This window comes from Dermacentor albipictus, chromosome 1, assembly GCF_038994185.2.
Source record: "Dermacentor albipictus isolate Rhodes 1998 colony chromosome 1, USDA_Dalb.pri_finalv2, whole genome shotgun sequence".
Classification (NCBI taxonomy): domain Eukaryota; kingdom Metazoa; phylum Arthropoda; class Arachnida; order Ixodida; family Ixodidae; genus Dermacentor; species Dermacentor albipictus.
Genome location: NC_091821.1, coordinates 263,565,970 through 263,587,089, shown reverse-complemented (window position 1 = coordinate 263,587,089; position 21,120 = coordinate 263,565,970). Strand labels below are relative to the sequence as shown.

At 46.2% G+C, this 21,120-nt stretch overlaps 1 protein-coding gene across 1 annotated transcript in view; it reads left to right on the top strand.

The window, feature by feature from the left end:
* Positions 1-21,120, top strand: part of LOC135902910 (cell adhesion molecule Dscam1-like) — a 121,481-nt gene that overhangs the window by 81,270 nt on the left and 19,091 nt on the right. Inside the window, exons 7-10 of the mRNA XM_070523469.1 lie at positions 10,951-11,099; positions 16,150-16,278; positions 16,656-16,835; positions 18,525-18,595. Coding sequence (XP_070379570.1) covers positions 10,951-11,099; positions 16,150-16,278; positions 16,656-16,835; positions 18,525-18,595 — 529 coding nt within the window. The remainder of the gene's footprint in view (positions 1-10,950; positions 11,100-16,149; positions 16,279-16,655; positions 16,836-18,524; positions 18,596-21,120) is intronic.

Here is a 21,120-nt window from a genome sequence, read left to right as displayed (position 1 = left end):
GTTATACTTGGGTTAAGTACATCACGTTGCTGACGAAGTCTTTTTGCACCATCGGTCCTCACTTGCTGGTGGTGGCAGCGTGTTCGTGACTGCACGTACTCGTAAGGCGCGGCAACGCTGGGTCGATACGAGACCGACAAGACGCTCACTCCAATGATTGACCGACTATTGGGCGTCACTGAAACCTTTTTATCATACCAGGTCGACAACGACGCAACCGACGAGCGCGAGTTCTACTGCGACAGGCTTGAGGATGGCACCGGCAAAATCAGCGCGCCGACCATCGTTCGACCGAACCCCGCGCGATCGGCTATCGAACCGACAACACAATAGCGACTGCGTCTTCGCTTGTATATTTATTTATTCAGTCACCTCACAGGCTCCCGAAGGAGTATTGCGTGAGGGGAGGATACAGGCAATCAGTAAAAAGAAAGGACTACAAAGAAATTATACATTGTTAGCGAGTAAACATGAAAGAACAAATATCTAACAATATAAATAACGCGATAAATGAAACAAAACGACTGTCTGAAGTAGCAGAAAAGGAATACCAAGAAATTATATATATGGTAGCTGGTGACGATGAAAGAGCAAGGGCCCTATAACGTAAAACTATTCCAATATGTTCTTATTCCAATATACTGACGTCAAATTTGCGTAACCGCCGACGCAACCATCGGGCGGTCACCCACAGGGTTGCCTCAACAGGCCAATCAAACGCTCTCCTCGTTCATAGAGGTCACTTTTGTTTGCTTGAAAAACGAATAACACTGCCAAGACTGAGCGGCTTGTTTTATCTAATTGGCTCACAAGAAGCGAGGAGCACGCTCAAGTGGAGAGGGATTCAATGGGGCCGAGCCACTGCACTGAAAATCAATAACCCGATGAAGAGGGTGCTGCCGGCGTCTCGGATTGGTCCGCTTTCCTTAATACTTAGCTTGCGGTGGCTCGTCGACAATCGCGGCGGCATGCAACGGAAGCTTAAAGATGACGCTAAAACGGATCCTCAGCAATGAAGAGTTGGCAGAACGAGGTCGTAAACGTGCTGAAAGTGCTCGAAAACGTTACACGGCCACGCAAGAAGTTTTATTACATGCAAATAAACCCATGCTTTCCGGCAGGTGCGAGTAGCCGGTGCCTAAGCGATCGGCGGCAGTCATCTTTTATTGCTTTCGGAACGGGGCAGCCTGCGGCTATTCAGAAAAAAAATTCAGTTTCGTTCGGCATATTAATGCATGTTTCACGCGTACACGTCAATTTGACGCGGTGAGTTTGTACGGTTTTGTGACGTCGCATGACAGGCAGGTGATGTGGGTGCAGCCCGAAAACATTTGACCAATAGCCGAGCGCTAATGGCGAAAAGGCGTCGAATCGTAAATAACTATTTTTCTTTTGTACCGTAGAATCATTCATAATCAGTGTGTACACGTCATATCAGATGGGGAGCTATCGCGGTTTTTGTGACGTCGCGTGACAGACAGGCGAAGTGGGGGTGGTCCAAAAAAGTTTTTGACGAATCGCGGAGGGCTGATTGCAGAATTGTGATCGAAGAATTCGTAATAGTTTGACGTTATAGCGCCCCAAGTCTCTAACAATGTTAACGCAATACAATATAAACATTCAAACTGTATAATTAATTCAAACTGTACATAATTGATCGTGCTCAAAATGAGTCAAACACGCCTACGAAATGTACAAGCTTTAACCCTCCCACGCCGTGCCCACAAAGTTTGAGCCAATGTCGATCCTGTTCAGCGAAGGTTAACCTGGCGCCGTCGAGTTCGTGCACCCGCTACCGGCGGACCTGAACTGAAATGTAAGCAGTTAGGTCGAACGAAACTGCTTTTATAGTTCAGTTCTGGATTTAGCGATTAGAAATCAACTACACTACACTTCGCACGGCGCGTACACAATACGCGGCAAGCGGCGACACAGCGCTGTGCCAACATCTGTACGTCACCGTACCTGTAGGCTGTCGGCCGCATTCGCTACGTATGTGGGTGGGCCTGTACGTGTTGCTTTGCCGACACATTTCTCAAATTCAGATATGCACTGTTTGCCTCTGCGTTAAGCGGCAAACAAGAGACTGTGTATTCGATATACAGCAGCACAAACAACCGCTTCGCTCAGTTATACCAACGCCGTGTGAGCGATATGACATCCACGCGTTTTCGTGAGGGTACAACACGGCCTACAAATGAGCACTTATGCGTGCACAGCTTTCTCTAATAGTGCTCTATGGCACGCTAAAGCTGTAAGTATGATGGAGTTAAAGAAAAGCGAGAATGAGTTAACAGCCTGTAATATATGTATCTGGATCACAGTTGCCGTTGTTTAAGTGGTTCGGCCGCTCATAGTCACTCGTCTCAGGGTGTGACAACACATCACATATGCGCAGATATGCATGGTTTGCTACGTTCTGACACTATTTCATATAGGCGATGTACCTTTTCCACAATATTTGACGATAACAACTGTCTGCGGCTTTAGATGTCGATGTAAACAGGTGCACCGCATTGATGAATCCGACGTAGAAGGCTGCGCTCGAAGACTTCTTGAATATGCGAAATGTCTAAATAATGTGTAAAAAGAATACTAAAACCGATGTCCAAGTGCAGAAATCTGACAAATTCCAAGGCAGCTGTGTCGCCAAACGGAACTCAGCGTGCCTTTATCGGCCGAACTGTTCGCTGAACAGAGCACTCAGGCCTACTCACCCAGTAGTCGGTGAGTGCTACATGGCTTCCAGGAACGACATGCTGTCTCGAAGAAGCCATTAATAATGATTCGCTATCCACGACACGCACAAGCGACGCGCATTCAACGTGGCCGCAGGTACACAAATCAACCGGCGAAAGCCCCGGGACCCGTCCGAAACGTTTTCAGCGGCGTGCGGCAAAGGACAGCACAGAAAAATTAAAGAGGCGGATCGAATGCCGCTGAGCAGTCCTTCGATTTATGAACTCCTCGAGGGCAAGCGAGCGCGTTGGGACACTTGCCCGCCTTTTGGTTTGGCTTTACCTAGGCGCAGTTAGAACCCAGGCGAGGGCTTGCGCGGACAAGACACAGACAGTTAAGACTGCTTACCTGTGGAAATGCGAAAGCATTATAGCGTTGGTAGACCTCGGAACGCCATGAACGCGCTCATTTTATACACTCATGACGTGGCGCCACCTCCTCCCCGTTGGTTGCGCCGTCACGTGCTCATGCCCTATAGGTGGCACGTTTGGTCAGCCAGATGGCTGCGACGTGACGTGTGCAATGACGCACGCACTGTAGGCGCACCTTTCGTCAACCGGAACCGTGGAGTCGCCGTGGCGTCGGGAAAGCGTGCTCTTCTCGCACCCTGGAGGCCAGGGCTCGATTCCCACGCACACCGAAATGTTCCAGATTTCCCTTTCAGGGCCATTAATTCACTTTGTTTACACAAACCTCCCTGAGAAATTTGACGTCTATTCGAGCATTTTTGACGTGTCCTCACTATTTGCGGCGTCGCCCACGTTGGTACCATCTTTAGGTCACGCCGACGGATTTTCACTTAGTGTTGCATATAATGCTTTCGCATTCAAAAACGTGGGCTTATTTTCGTGGACTAACCAGTACCGCAAAGAGACTGGCAATAATGGAGAAAGAAGAGTAAAGAGCCCGGACTACGCAAAAAATAATAGCCATCGGCGGTCACCTTTAGTTGGGGCAGGTTCGTCCACAGAGCTGCCATGAGAAGTTAATCACAGTGAGCATGAAGGCTGTCTCGCACTTCTTTCGTCATACGGCTTCATCCCACTCCTAAAGACCGGCGGCGGCGGAATGCGCCCGTGCTTCACCAAGTGTAGCATTGCACAAGCTGGAAGTCGTCTCCCTGCGTATGACCAACGAGGCCTTGAAAGGGGGCAGATATTCTGGGAGAAAGCCAGAGGCACTTTCCAAGGCCAACCAGGCGTATTTTTTCGGGCAGTGAGGCATTGCAGACTTCCGAAAGTAACAAGCTTCGGGCATTGCAGCAGAGTTAACAACCTTCTCGAAGAAATCGCCTCTGAGGGCAGAGTGTTTCGTAAGTCCGGATTGTTTTTTCCCCTTCTGAGGCCTCTTCCCCTTCTATCCTTAAACGCTGCTGTGTTATTCAAGATGTCCTGAGAATCACGCGGTAGTCTCAAATGTGTCGCAATCTCGCAGGCACTCTTATCCCCTAGCTGCAGGTGACCCTCGCAAGAGGTGGTAAGAACTGCCTGCTGCAATATATTCTGGCCTCGACCTCTTTATCCTTCTTGTTTATTTTTTATACCGTCGATGCCATACTGGATCTTGCCTAATCATATTTTAAAGATTCTTTTAATAAGTCACCGTCCCAAGTCGTATCGTCGCACCGACATGGTATCCTCTGGTAATTTTCGCCTAACGACACGTTCCTTTGAAAGCGTCTGATGTAATGAAAGCGACGGCCTTGTGGGGGCTATGGATGGACGGCCGGCTAACTGCTAACCACCGTACCCGATTTGAAATTGTTTAACGGTTTTCGACATACCTGTCGGTCGCTGGCGCAAGACGCAGCGTCAAAATGAAAGCGAAAGATATTGAACGGTGTCATTTATGTGCGGCCTATTACCACGTGGCTTTCGCGAACACTTTACTTTTCTTTCGGCCGAAATAATAATGCAGCCAGCCACAGTGCAGGTTTCCTTCCGTATCGTATTTCTTCGGCCCTTCTTTGCGTTTCGCTAACAGTTGTTCGTCCCTTCTCTTGTGAAACGCACCACGAAGCGGTATACGATGAAGTCCCTTGCTCAAACACACGCCTTGACATATTGGTCTTCAACCCTGCGTCAAGATAATACCCTCACCGAGTTCAATCTCTGCCCAATGTGCTATCGTGAGTTCAGCCGTCAGTTTAATTTTTTTCTACTTCAATGCAACCATTGCTGCTTCTGAACCGCTTAACCCGGGCAGACTCTTTGGCGAAGGGTTGAGTGTCATTGCGCAATGTAGGGTTATTGTCATTTATTTACCGCAAAGCCTGCGGAGCAGCTCATTCATCGTCTTTCAAAGCACCTTAAGACCTTTTGTTTAGCCGTAAGGCAATTGCAGGTTTCACAACGCCTTTGCCCGCGTTTGCAACAAGAATATAACAGCTGCGATTAGAAAAGGCCCCGCTGCTCTACATCTTCTTCGGCAGTAACTAATGTACCACTGCACGGCTTTCATGGGACATTCAGTTGGAAAGAAGTATTTTTGCGTTGTTTACGAGGCACCGGCTGGTATCAGGAACATATGCGCGCACGCTTGTTTGCACGAATGAACCAGTCTTCACAAAGAAATACAACCCTTGTCTTTGATCAAAACACATGCTTGTTTAATTTTGTAATAGATTCCACAAAGACGCATTCACAAACTCTTCTAAGCTTTTATTCATACTCCTTTATAATTTCCTTCAAAACCTCTTTGCAACTACGCCTTTTGCGTAATCCGCGTAAGAAGACGCTTTCAAACGAATGGCATGGGTGGGTGCATGTTGAATCACGTGGGAGCGCCGGCATGAATGGGCTTGCATTTCGAAATGCCAGCGGCGGGATGACCCGAACGGCCGCTAACAAATCAGTGTTTCGGAGGTTCTGGTTAATGCACGTGTATTCGGTCGATGATCCACACACACACACACACACACACACACACACACACACACACACACACACAATATATATATATATATATATATATATATATATATAATGAAATTGAAGCACGCAGTCATTCAATAATTTGTAATTTTACGGCTGGCTATACGGTCTATCAATGGCTCTTGCGCAACGCGCAATGAGGTGAAGAAACGAGGAGCATTCCACACCGAACAACCTGAGGCAGGCGAAGCGGGGCACAGGCAGCGTTTCACGCACTAATTTATCTTTCAACAGGCATAATGACGCAAAAATCGTTGTGCCGTCCGCTTTGCTGTCGCATTCCCACGTGTACGCATAACCTGCACTACGTGTTTTCCTATTCTGCTGTTTACAAGACTGCTCGCGTACATTCTGGCTGAGTTTTGTCGTTATCCACCTCACAACACATGACTTGGCCCCGCGTACTTCTGGGCCTTATGTGCTTGTCGCTGACATGGAAGCCATCCAGAAATGGCTGCTGGTTAGTTGCGCTGGTTAGTTCTAAAACTGAAATAGCCCCTCACAAGGCACCTAGAATTGTATGTGGCGATCCAAGTGATTTTCTAATCGTATGCGGACCCGCACTGACAGATTCGATTTCTCACCTTAGCTATTAGGTGCATGGGCAGACTTCACTTTAGTGCGTGCCTCGCATGCAGGCAAGCTCCGCACCCTGATAAGCCTATCGATGTTTCTATGCACTAAACTTTTTCAGCACATCTGCATGGCTACAGCGACGTCATTTGACCATAAAGTAGCGTAAACCCCGTTGCTGAACGCATTTGCAAGTGGCTTGGACCAGATACGAGCTTAACGAAATCGCCTTCTTCTATCTCACTCTGCCTCTTCTTCTAGATATTTTATTTTTATTTTTTTAGAACGTGTACTATATACGATGTCACGAAACTTGAACCTGTGTTCCTACGGATGGCTAGCTGTACGAGGCAATATGTTCTTGATGTACGGAAGCACGCCCAGCGTCGCAAAGCTATCCGCATATGCAAAAGACCAACCTTTCTTTCTTTCCTTCCTTCTTTCTTTCTTTCTTTCTTTCTTTGCAAAGCTGTTGTTGACCGAGAGGCCACGCTCTCGCATTCAACACTAAATGTGCTGTGAGTGATACATCCAAACATACGTAAGATGACCTACGCACGCGCCAAATCCGTTCGTTAGTCGCAGCAACGACCGGGCTTTCGGCGTTCTGCCGTGCACCGACAGTCACGCCGGCGCGCCCGTAGCATTCTGGAGCAGTGGCAAACATCTCGTTCCGCAATTAATGCGGCGCGGTGGGAGTTCCGAACACTTGCCGGATTCCGCGCGCCTAAAACTGATCCGTGATTCCTGAGTGGCGCGCGCCTCTGTTGCTGGCGCCACGCATCGAACCGGGCAACCCGCGTGCGCGGACGGCCCGTCTGCGGCCCGCGCTACGCCTTCGCGACTCTTATTAAAACGTCACTCGAGATGCCTACGCCTAGCGCTGCGGGCGGCGGCCCGCGCGCCGGCTCCTTTAATTAATTCGCGCCCCCGCCCCTTGAAAAATCCATTTCGCCGCCAGAGGCGAGAGCGTGTTCGAGCCCAGGCGCGCGTATATGAGCCGTGCGTTACACGCCGCTGCAACCGCTGGCCGGCTGTCCGCTTCTGCGACTTGTAATTCGCGGTAGCTTCGAGGGGGAACAAGAGGCCCCTGAGCCCTCCGACCCCGATACCTTAGGCTGCCCAGAAAGGACACGCGCACAAAAAATTAGACCCGATTTAATAATTCGACTAACTGGCGAAATCCTCTCTTTCCCATGACAAGAAAAGGAAACAAGTCTGACGCTCAGGAAACCGCCCGCACCCTCGTGCCGAGCGTGTAAAGTATGGACTGCTCGACGGCTGCGTAACTCTTAGCAACCTCAACTTTGTTTCTCAAGCGCGAAGCGCGGACATGGCTTTGATTGCTTCTTCGTCGTGGCTTTCGTCGCCCTAAATAGCCTATGCGGTGTCGTCAGAGACGAAATTAATTTGCAAGGGATAGGGCATCTCATAATTTGCTGTACTGACGTGCAAAGCATCGTCGCGGCGTTCACACAGCGTAAGGTGGTTTTCTATATGTTTATTTTAGTGGGAGAGGCCGATTTCATCATCATCATTTATGTTCCCTTAAGGACTCCTGTCGGGGTATAACATGTAAGAATAGAAACAGTGATATGGTTACAATTTCTTACAAAACTCAGCCTGTGGATTCGTATGAGAACAAATAAAGAAAGGCCAAGCCGCACACTGAATAGAATGCAAAAGCAAATCAGCAGAACAGTCACAATGTGAGACGGCAATCGCAAAAGAATGAAGGCACAGTGCGGTCATTATAAGGTTAGGGTTTGAGGCGACCAGTAAGCAGCTGCTTGAAGATAATGGGGTTACGCTCATTTACAACTCTATCTGATAAATTGTTCCACTCTGCAATGGCGCTATGCAAAAGCGATTTATGAAAGGAAAATGTTGAACCATGCAAGCGCTGGATGCTGCAAGAGTTAAAAAGGCGACGAGATGTACGGGTTGGTGGGATTAGAAGCCTTCCATGCAGTTCAGAGAAGTTATAATAAAGTCGCTGGAAAAGACACAGTTCTGCAATTTTACGACGCAACACCAATGGTTCGAGTCCTAGAGATGATTTAATCGCACTGACACTTTCTTCACGGCTGTACCTGGAAGTGATGAATCTAGCGGCACGATATTGTATTGATTCTAATATATTAATTAAGTAAGCTTGGTGCGGGCTCCCAATAGCTTAGGCGTATTCAAGTTTACTTCGAATGAAAGTTTCATAAGCTTGTTTTCTTGTGGATGAGGGCCGCACAGCGCAAGCGTACGTCTGACGTAATCAAGTGATTTAGTGGTGTCGGTAGCCAATTTTGTTATATGGTCGGATCAGGTCAACTTGCTACTTATAGTTATACCGAGATAACGATACGATTCAACGGTGGATAGGGCTATCGAGTTTAAAAAGTACGAGTGATCCTTGTTAGTGTGTTTACGGGATACCTGCACAACCTTACATTTTTGGGGGGTTGACACGTATGATGTTAGGCGAATCGTGGTGGAACAACTTCTTTTTGGATTGTCTCAAAGTGCTAGTGTATTCGCGCAGGCATTTAAAGTACTTGTCTCACTCGGAACAAGATTTAGAGTGTTTCGCATCACGAAACAGACGTTTTTTTCTTTCCCGGCTACCTCCTACGTGTGTTACAAAATCAGGGTTTTCCTAAATCACCGCGAATGCGAACAAGAGGCACATGTCTCTCTAAGCAGGGCCAAGCTCACCTGAAATCTATGTACTTGACGTAGAGGGCAATGCGCTAACCGCCGTCTCTATCCGTTGCTTCGTTTCGTCGGTGCTGACATAGCAGTAGCCTGTCACGTGTCACGCTGCGCTAAATCCCCACAATACATGGCACTTCAGTTAACTTGTGCCAAGCTTTTAAATATCCACGTGTGCGCTACGAAAATGTAACCAAGCTAGTATTGTTCACTATGCTTGATTAACAGTAATAAATAACAAACTTTTATTGTTCTGCTTTAAACGCGAGATCTTCAGTGGATAGGTTGTAGAGCCTATTAAGAAATAGCCAGAAAAGTATTTCCGTGACGTTAGCTGCTGTGGTTTTCATTTTTCCAGGCTGCAAGGAAAGCGTGCGAAATTTGAAAAGAAAGTGCTAACACGCAGCGGCATTAGTGGCCTCAGACATGCCATCAACGAATGATACGTGCTGCACGCACACCGAACGCGTGGATAGGCTGAAAGCAAAAATGAGAGCCGATGGCCACACCTGTCGTTTTCGACGAATCGCCAGCCACCGTGAAAGCGTCGTCGCCTTGCACGTCGTCGTCTGTCAGCAATAAAAATGCTGACAGAATTTCAAGAATTTCCATGGGCAATTAATCGTATACTGGCTCCAGTTGCTTCGTGCCTTCAACACACAAGCTTCCTTAGAGAAGATGGATCCCACAATCATCGTATTCAATCCACGTCCGTTGCTTAAGGCATACTTTATCCGTTAGATCTGCCTGAAGAATCGATCTTCCATTGGTAATATGTTTCGTGACACTAATGTCGCCGCGCACAAGAGCCTAGTCAGGTGGTACTGTTTTTGAAATCTCGCGCGCTGTCTTTTCAGACCCGAATAATTAAAACAAGAGCACCTTTCTTGAGGATAATTTATTGGGATGGGCTGTACAACGTCACTGAATATGTTGAATTATGTAAATCCTTTAAAGTTGGTTAATTCATCATAATTAATGAAAGGTCGCAATACAATATACTTTCGATTTGCTCAAAAGGACAGTGAACAATACTAAGTGGGTTGCATTCTCGTAGTGCCCACAAGTTAGCTGAGCCATCCTGTATATACGTCGACATAGACACTCCACCCAAGTTCTGATGGGAACGGCACTGCGGATGGCATCGTTTACAATTGCACTACTTGGCAGTTCAACTGCGTCATACATCGTCCCATCCTGTGCTCGAAAATGTCCCCTACCCTTTATATTTTCTGTTATCAAACTTTTTTTTTCCTTTTGTTGCTTTATTGGACTAGTTGAGGGTGATCACAACGCTGAAAAAAAAAAACGACAGATTTCACTGCACAGCTAAGGTATAAACTTTTTTAAAACAGGGTTGAAGTGCCTCAGACAGGCTGGCCAACGTTTCGATAGGTGGACCTATCTTCGTCAAAGGCGGCCTCGTCATCCTCGGCGTGTTAGTTTTAAAGGGTTAGTGCAGTGACGTCACGTGCGGGTGTTGTCGCTGGCGGCTGGTTTTAAAGAGAGAGATAAGTAAGACATAATACCGCCCCCCACCGCGGTGGCTTAGCGGCTTATTGGCTATGGTTTTGCGGTGCTAAGCACGAGGACGCGGGATCAAATCCCGGCCGCGGCGGCCACATTTCGATGAGGGCGAAATGCAAAAACACCCGTATCCCTTGCATTGGGGGTGCGTTAAAGATCCTCTGGTCGTCAAAATAAATCCGGAGTCCCCCCACTACAGCGTGCCTCATAATCAAATCGTGGTTTCGGCACGTAAAACCCCAAAATTCATTCATAATACCACCGTTTGTCTTCGTGCCGTTTCCTCGGCCTCCTGCTTCCCTGCGCGCTGAAGAGAAAGTCGCTGCCGTCTTAAATGCGGCCATCTCGATACACATGAACATGTTATCAAAGATTTAAACAGTGAAACTTGCGCTGCTTGTGCATGATCTCTTTTCTTGTTTTCTTTCGGCACCGGGCAACATACAGCGAGGGTGTTTCTATATCTCTCCAGGTACGTGCTCAAGGAGGAGAACGATGAGCGAGGCCGCCTTTCTACGCTCAAGATCCGCACGGCCGAGCGCAGTGACTCCGCGACCTTCAGCTGCACCGCGTCGAACCCCTTTGGCAGGGACACCGGCAGCAGCCGCGTAATCGTGCAAGGTGAGCGACCGACCGCGCGACGCTGGAATTCAGACGGCCGTTGGGGTGCGCGGCAAAGGTCGACCCACGTAACGCCTGCACTCTTACAAATAAAGCTAATAAATAGCTAGTAAACGCACGCGTTTACTAGATTACGAAGTATTTTACTACATTCAAATTAGTTTTGTACTAGCTAGTAAAGCTAGTAAGTGCTGCCTTTACTAGCCACAAAGGCTCCTTTGCAGTTTTTACTAAGGAACTACTAAGTCACTACTACCTCGTCGGGCCGTGGCCTACTATGCTGTGATTGTGACAGTATTATGCAAAACTGCGATAAACTGTAGTGTTGTTTATTATGTTGCACCACCAGTTATGTGCGACGTCATAGTACACATGTATGCTGACAGAAGGCCCTAGAAATTTGTGCACAAAACTTTCTTTATTTAACCAAGCACGTAGGTGCTCACCGGTGCAACATGTTCTCCCTCAAACTAGAGCTATAAATACTCTTGAACTTACTCTTTGAGGAAGTGTCAGGTAGCACCTTTGTCGTTCTGTACGTGTGCTATTGCTTATCGTTGCTTGTTGGAGATATGTAGTACATTCTTACTCGGAGTCGGTGCGCCTTAAGAGGAAGCTTTAGCTCGGGCCGAACTCCGACGCGGCCTATATTCAAATACATGTAAAACGCAAGAACGTTTTTCTGAGATAACTCCTGCACCGTTTTTAATGAAATTTGTTGCATTTGAGAGAGAAAGTTAAATTCTAGTGACCGTTCGAAGCGGAATTTCGATTTAATGCCTGAATTTTATTAAAACAATTTTCAAATATTCGAAAGTTCGGAAAATATAGAAGCACGAAGTTTACAAATTAGTAACTCTGCATCAAGAACAGGTATCGCGGTTCTGTAAACGGCACCCATTAGATCTTTGAAAGCGGACAAATTCAATGTGCTATTTTATATTTTACGTGAATTTGTTACGTTGTGCACAAGGGTTCTGCGAAAGCTGTATTTTCGTATTAGTAAATTTTTTGACATTCATGTGTAACATATGAATTTTGTCCGCTTTAGATGCATTATGAGATGTAATTCACAGAATTGTGATATCATTTTTTCATTGCTGAGTTAGAGTTCTAAATATGATTGTTTCGTTTTCTGAAAATTTTAGATTTTTTGCCAATTCTTATTTAAAAATTGACGACCTAAATCAAAAATTCGAAACCAACAGTCACTATAGTTTAAGTCTTTCTTTTAAATGCAATAGACTTCATCAAATTTGGTGCAGTGGTTGCCGAGAAAAACTAATTCTGCTTCTACATGTATTTAGATAGGAGCACCTGAGCTAAAGCTTCCTCTTAGTGTGCGTGGTAAATGAGCACTAATATACAATGAAAGGACGCATTATATATATAATGGCTTAATATAGACCATTCTGTCGTAGGCGCCTCCATATTGTGAACGCAGTGGCGCCGCCTATGAGCAGCGCCATACTGGCTTGGATGAAAGCGGTCTTTTGCATGGCATGTATACGCTGTAGGGGTTGGATGACGTACTTCGGGATGAAAACCAAACTTGGGAGTACTTATTTTACATTATATACAGAGAGGTGAGACTCAAGTAACAGTCGTACAATCATTACGGGCCGGCAGCAACTTGGACGTTGCGGCCCGCGGCAGCAAGTTCGAGAGAGGTCAATCAGGGAATCAGGGAATGCTCTGGTCTCTCTGGAATGCTTCTTATAAACCCTTCGAGCACTGGAAGTCGCGTCATGTTTGACCAATGGGAGAGTCCGCTCAGATGACGCCATTTTCGGCCAATCGTTGGCGCCCATGTCGCGGTGTCACACCCGGCGGCTCTCTGCGGTCTTGCCTCGCTGACTTGCAATGCACTTCTTCTAAGGTGGAGAAGTGGGGGCGCTCATGCTCCATTGTCCGAAGGCCCACCTGCTCCCGGTGCTACGGCCCCGCAGCGGTAGCAAATGTCTTCTTCAAATGCGAAGGGGGACGATTGGGCTCCATTGTCCGAGGGCCCCTTCTAATCCTGGCGGCGTACGAACTTGTTTGCAAGTGTCCTGCCTCAGGAATGTGGCATCCCTGCTTCTGCATTCCTCAATTAGCTGTGCTGCGATTCGAAGTGGTTTGGGGAACTCGAAGTAGGCGCAGGAAACAGCTCCATATCTAACAACGCTCGGCGGTAGGTTCTGGCGTTTGTTTTCGCGGTCGTGCGGTCTATTTAGTATGAAGTGCGTCTTGTGCGTGGTAAACGGTTCTGTGAGACGTGCTGGAGTGGTTTAAGGCGTCATAGCCGGAATTTCTGCTGGCGTTGAGGTGGACGGAACACGCAGCGCGATGTGTGCGCGCATATTTGAGCCTACAATCAGCATCAGAGATCATTTGTGTATTTCTGAATGTTCCAATCACTAATGTGACCTTATTGCAGTATTATCCTCTATTTCTAAGCTGCGGTTTAGGAGCCATGAAACATACGCGACGATCGTAACAGCGTGGGTACCGTTCTGCTACGATAGGAGCTGAGATGTTATACTTAGACAAGCGTTCAAGCTGTTCGCTGCAGGTTACATTGCGTGACTACTTGGTTCGATGGATGAGGTTTCTGCCCCTGAATAAAATAGTTTTGGCAAGTAATAGCAGTATACCTTTCAGTCTGAATTAAGCTTGTCCAGCAAAGAGACTGTTTACGAACTGCGCGAGCGTCCTAAGCAGTGGTAGGTGCTGGATTACAGACATCTTTGTTCTATATACCGCATGGTCCAAGCATACGGCATCAGCGGTTATATATTTATGAACGTTGTGCGGCGTGACTATGCGAGGTCGTATTGCGGCGTTTCTCTTGCTTTTTCGAGAAAGAGGATGATAACCGATCTTTTTTTTCGGCTGTGTTCGTTCCGTTCTCTACGACGCGCTCACACGTATTACAGAAATTTTGTCCTCAAGAATAGGCATCGCATTTTTTATGCGATCCCTCTCATATATTATGGCTGTATACAGGCCAAAAAGGCAATGCCGAAGTGCCCAGCTTACATATGTATCGTGCTGGTTCACCAACCGCAGTGATCGCTGTGTTGAGCAGCGCCATCGGCCTCATGCAGGAAGGCTAGCGTAGACAAATGGTAATTTGAAGACTACTAAACTTGAAATGTGCGAGAACGATGCCGGTGCATCACAAATATTTGCTAGCGCCTGCCGCTTAGATGTTTCGTGGTTGCCTTATAGGTTGGCCGTGCACGAGCATGCGCTCTTATGCTTTATGCGTTACTCCCTACGCCAAGCGATCAGATAGTGAGCAGATTTACCATTTCATGCTGCTAATACAGAGACACCGGTTTTCTTTGTTGAATTAAAAACGATATAAGCAAAATAGTTCACAACACATACACAAACCACGACTGATAATGTGCGTACACCGTGGCTGATGAAGCGCGTCACATTTTTCCGCCTGCTGCAGTTACCGATGCACCGAAAGGCTTCCCTGACGACCTTATATGAACGGACATGGCGTAAATTTCACAAAGTACCATCTAAAACATCTCGAAATCGTTCCGCAGCACGCGACAGCAATACTTTCAAGCAGCGCTGCGGCGGATCGCCCAAGCCAGAGAGGAGGAAAGGCTCTCCGCGCGCCCTATCCTCCTCGCCCGATGAAAAGGTCTATATAGCGCAAGGACACAGTCCTCCTTTTCTTGATATATTTATTATTTTACCTAATTATGCTTTCACAATACCACCGACTTCATATGATAATGCAAGCGGCACTTATAGACCGAATAGGCCCCATTGTACTGTTGGCAATTATATTTCAGTTGCGTTAGTAGCTGCACTACCGAGGTCGTATTTCGTTAGTACTAAATTAGTGCTCTCTTTCTAGCTTCAGCAGGTAGTGAAAAGTACTAGCCTTCAATTTACTGCCTGCATTTACTAACAAGGTAGCGCCTTTTGGGACAAGCAGCGTGTTAGCATTTACTTAGTAAATATGACGACTTTTTTTTTTCTCTCAAGAGAGTGCGGGAGAGCCGCCACCCGCATGCACGCGTCAAGCGCGCACGTCAGCCCGCGACAGTTTGAAGCGAGCGCCTTCTCCCCGTCATCGATAGCAGCTGCGCCATCGCGAGCGCATTCTCGTCTAAGCAACAGCTTCGAACAAAACGGAAAGATTAGGAGATACATTCATAATGAATGTTACGAGCGCAAAAAAGGGACTAAGACAAGAAAGAACACGGGACGAGCGCTAGTAACATTCATTGTGAACGGAAACCGACTCGCCCGACTCGCTGTATTACTACTGTAAGATACATTGAACCAGATTTCCTGAAAAGACAAAAATAAAAGGAAAGATATTGCGAGAAATTTCTTCACTAATACGAGAAAAAAGAGCAGTTCAAGGATGTCTCCTCGAGCGACGCTCGTTGAACAGCGCTAATAAGTGCACAAGAAGAGCCTATGTCATGGCTATAGGGAGAAACCTTTCTATGTCGTAGGTGCAGCAACGCTCTTGGACCGCAGCGATTCAACTGTACCGTACATGCAACTGCACACTTGATTTTGATGATTCCGGTGGTCTTTTCCATGCCATGTTCGCTGTCGTGACGCGACGGCCGTCTATCCAGAGCTTCTGCGACCCGTAATCTCATTAGCTCCCTGACGAAACATCCGCTTTTATCACCTCGAGCGATTTCCTGTTACACACTGAAAATGTTTGCTCGGAGACACGAGGACAGCCGAGAAAAAACAAGGACGAGCGCTATCCTGTTAGACTATGCATTCTCATGCCCTCCTCAGGCACGCCTTATTTTGAACAACAATTTCCATGTTGCACTCTTCGTCTTTCTATATTAAAAGACGGAGAACACATCTGAAACACCGCGCTATTCCACGGGTCAGAGTTCAGGTGACTTTTCTCGCAAGCTCAACAAAAGTAAGCAGTTGACGTTTCAGCGCCTTCTGCACTAGCACGGTTCATTTACACGTAGTTACGTAAAGTAGAAGCATCTAACTGAACGTGGCGGCACTTCCTCGTCACGCTTCATGACGGACGTCGTACTTTCATCCACAGAGGTTCCCGACGCACCCGAAGACCTTCGAGTGGCGGAGGTGACCAGCAACGTGGTCAGCCTCGTGTGGACGGCGCCCTACGCCGGCAACAGCCCCATCACGAGCTACTCCATCGTCTACCAACCAAGCGGTATGTCGAATGCACCCGTTGTCACCATTCGGAGACCTCTTGATCCGTTTTCACCCTCTGTGAGTGAGCGAGGGGGAGTAATTGAGCGACCGCGTGTTAGTATGCCCCGAGTACTAACCCTGCGAGGTTATCTTGTAACACTATTACGATTGTTGCCCCTGCGGGATCAAAGTACTAGTGTGCACGTGCAGACCGTAATGTATACGGCATGTGTACCGATGCGCATAAGGACAGTGGGCGGGAGGAGGCACTCAGCCCCTCATCATAAGATCCTGTAAGACAGGTCAATGATTTAAATAAATTATACGACGATGGTTCCCAGTGTTTTCCTCTCAACGGCCGTATGTTCGGTGTGCGTTCCCACTTGAACGGCGCAGTGGGAGGTGGCCGACACGACCACGACTCCGTGCGGCGCATCTCAGTGCCAGGGGGACTGACCACGGCGTCGGTGACGAACCTGCAGCCGGTGACCGAGTACCAGTTCAAGATCATTGCCAACAACGACCTGGGCTCCTCCGCACCCAGCAAGCCCATATCAGTCACGACAAACATGGAAGGTAAGAAACCAGCAAGTGGATTATGTATAAGCTGCTCCGGTGACATGCTTATATATATATATATATATATATATATATATATATATATATATATATATATATATATATATATATATGCTCTAAATGTATCGAAATATCGGGTAATTTCTTTTAGTCGTAAGCGTGACAACTCACATTTTTCATACAACGTCAATAAGAAAGCATTGTTACTTGCAGGCTCATATAAATGTTTGGGTGTTCACCTAACCGAAACCCTTTCCTGGACAGGCCACATTGCAGCCACCTGCGCAAAAGCTTCAAGGACATTAGGTTACCTACGTCGTAATCTGGGCAATTCACCTTCCAACATCCGCTAATTGGCCTATCAGACATTTGTTTGTCCACAGCTCGAGTATGCATCATTCATTTGGTCCCCACATCCAACCTAGTTAATCGACATGCTTAAATCAGAACAGAACCGAGCTGCCCGTTTCATCTCACGCAATTATAGCCACCACTCCAGCGTAACGCAAATCAAACTCGATCATTCCCTCCAGCCTTGCTGTTATATCGCTTCGTTATCCTTGTTTCACAAATAAGTTTATAATGCCACGCAATCCGCACTGCATATCCAGATCGCCTCAAACAGGTCTCTCCGATCAAATAACCACTCAAGTTTTGCGCGCATGTACGGTACGACGCATGCTTTTAACTTTTCCGCACTCGCTGCGACCATTCGCTTGTGGAACAATGTTCCTGATAACATTGCTTCCGAATCAGATCAACAAAATTTCGTCATCTCCTACACGAGCATTTTTTATACTAGCACTTACAAATCACTTTATCTTGTTTCTTATACTTGGCAATGTGCTTCGAACTACTTGCGAAGATTTTATTTCTACTGATGCATTGCTATCTCGCTCTGATCAATTGGTATTTTATGCTGCGTCACGTGCTCACTAGTATGCCCGGTCTATATTATTGCTTTTTTGCGTCCTTTTCCCGAAATATTCCTTGAAGTGTGCCTCTGTGGCATTTCATTACTTCAGTTTTTTTTCTTTCGCATCTTTTGATCTTTCTAGTAATGTTGAAGAGCCCTGCATTGCGACGTAGCTTTTGTACCAGACTTCAGAAGGCTGCTGGCTCTTGTTTGCCTTTGACTTTGTAACCCCCCTTACACAATGCCCCCATAGGGCCGTACAGTATTTTATATATATATATATATATATATATATATATATATATATATATATAGTCGACTGGATAGCTGGGAGAGCTTGTGCAATCCATTCCATGGCGTGCGTGTCTTCATACCTTTCCGCTCCATCTTTGTGTGCGCAACTTCAACAATGAGCTGCAGCTAGCAGCTCACTGGCACTCCGAGTCCCACTGTTGTTACATCTCTTGTGCCAAAGTGCTGCTTGTAACCTTGCGACATGCTTTACTTACGCCGTATAATGCCTGCGGGAACTGGACAATACTCCGCTGTTGCTTCCATGACATTTTGAATCCATGTCCGTCGTTTCAAATACTCTGTAGCCATAAAAAAAACTGTTTAAAAACAAACAGGAAGAACACTCTCAATTGTCATTTTTTTCCGATGACTTTATCCTACGACGCATGCCGTACATTTACACAAATTCGCTTTGTCTTAGTGGTAATGGCTTTTGCGTGAGACCTTTAAATTCACGTTTCAATGTGCTTTTTCAGCACCTCAGGAAGCACCATCCCAAGTTAGCGCGGCTGCGTTGGATTCAAGCTCGATCAAGCTCTCCTGGAGGGTAAGTTCACATATGCTGTACGAGTGCTGCTTCGTGGTCGAGTTGGCAATTCATACGCTAGCTGTGTGCGCTCTTCTTTATGCTTCCGGCGTGGTATAAGGTTGCACTGCTTTAGAATAGTGGTCACGCAGACACGTATCCTTACCACGAAAGCTGTGCGTATACTTTTAATCTAAAAAAAATGTACTTAGTCTGAACAGCAGTGGCACGTTTTCTAGAGCCAGCAGAAATTTCAACACAATATATTCTCCCTTTTTTTTCTTCTTTTTTTGCGAAATATTTATTTATTGTTGCCCTCAGGGCCAAAGGTATTAAGGAGGGGAGTGGTTTACAGTAAATGAGAAAAAGAAACAAATGTAAGCAGTTAGAACGCTTAAGTACAATGGCTTGTGATCATAGAGTTTTAGCTAGGGTTTACAACGTCCTCTTTAATTGGTAGCAAACTAAGATAGTAAATCGGTAAATACAAAACCGCTTAGGTTACAACCATACAGTAAACAACAACAACAACAAAAGGCTTCGATTACACAATGTTAGCTAGAGCTGCTCGAAATCTTTGGTTATCGTAAATTGATGCAACTTCACCAGGAAGATGGTTCCATTCCGTGAATGACTGCGAAAGGTTTTAGTGCTACATGATTAAAGGCCAACTTTATAACGGTGGTCGATTCGAGGTCATACGTATTGTGGCTGAAAAATGAAATCGTTGCGCAGTGTTGAATGATGGTATAATTTATTAAAAACGACTAAACGTGCGATTTTACGACGAGAAGAAAGAGGGCTAAGTGCAAGGTCGGTTTTCATGGCAGACGCACTTGCAGTTCTGTTGTAAACCGCCGTGGTTGCTCAGTGGCTATGGTGTTAGGCTGCTGAGCATGAGGTCGCGGGATCGAATCCCGGCCACGACGGCCGCATTTTGATGGGGGCGAAATGCGAAAACACCCGTGTACTCACTACGGCGTGTCTCATAATCAGAAGGTGGTTTTGGCACGTAAAACCCCATAATTTTTTTTTAAGTTCTGTTGTAATTACATAAGATGAGACGAACTGAATTATATTGCACGAGTTCTATTGAATTAATTACTTTGTCAGTGGCGAGATCTCAAACAGCGCTTGCATATTCAGGTTTCGGACGTGTAAGGGTGAGTATAAAGAAGCATCTTTAGGGATGAAAGGGCCGTTGAAAAGTTACGGCGTAGGTAGCCAAGCATGCGGTTAACATTGCGGATTACGTAGTCGGTATAAACATTCCAAGATAAATTAGCAGAGATATGCACACCTAGGTAACTATAAAAGTGAACTAATTAGGGAACATTATTTGGGTAATATGTATGCAGGCTGTTCTGGATACACGCATACTTGTTGTGCAGATAGTTATTCGGGATACACGCATCGCTTTACATTTGCCAACGTTTAGCTCCATTAGCTATGTTTGCACCAGTTAGCTATACTAATAACGTGATACTGATGGCTCTGTCGCTGCCTGCCAGGCACTGCCGTTCAAGCCCACTGCGGCTTTGGCAGGCCCGACTCTTCCACTGTATGATCCTCAAGTCATCAGTAAAGTATTATTATTATTATTATTATTATTATTATTATTATTATTATTATTATTATTAATTAGATCAGACTGAAGGTGGTTAGGAGCCTCTGCATTAGTTATTTCACGAAAGATAACACAATGATCAGCAAATAAGCGAATGTTAGATGAAAGTGAGTAAGGGAAGTCTAATATAAATGAGAAACAAAAGAGGCCCGAGTACTGAACCTTGAGGTACACCGGCAGTTACGCTTCAAAGTGGTATGGCCGTTTGCGGTTACAAATTGAGAGTGATTAGATAGGAATCATTCAGTCCACTTTAGGATGTTAGGGTCCAGGTTCAACTGACTTCGTTTGTAAAGTAAAAGTTTATAACAGACCTTATCAAATGCTTTAGCGTAGTCCTAACAAATGCAATGTGTAAATGACGAACGATCGAAAATACGATGCAATTTGTGCGTAAAGATTGCAAGCTGAGTTTCACATGAAAATGTTTTTTGAAATCCATGCTGAGCTGGTGTGAAAAATGCATTAGATGCCAGGAAGTTAACAAGATGTTTGAAAATACGTTCGAGCAATTTACAGCAAGTGTTTGAGAGTGAGATGGGACGATAATTAGCTGCTAAATTTTTGTTACCTGATTTATGCAGTGGAACCACCTTTCGATTTTCCATTGGCTAGGTTGAGTAGATGTATTCAGTGATCGCTGAAAAACGTTTTGTTAGTATAACAGAACCAACGGCGTTGGTATTTTTAAGAAATTTCGAATTACTAGAGTCGTAACCAGGCGATGAATGTTGGTTCAGGGAATCAATTAGTTTCGCAATGCCAGCCATATCCACGATCACTGGAGGCATAACTACATAATCGTACTGGCGAGTACGAGGTAGGCGGCCATTGCAGAGGACAGAAAAAGTTTGCACAAATGCGTCATTAAGGGCGGCAGCGCACTGTTCCTTAGGTATAAGGATGCCCAATGAGTCTT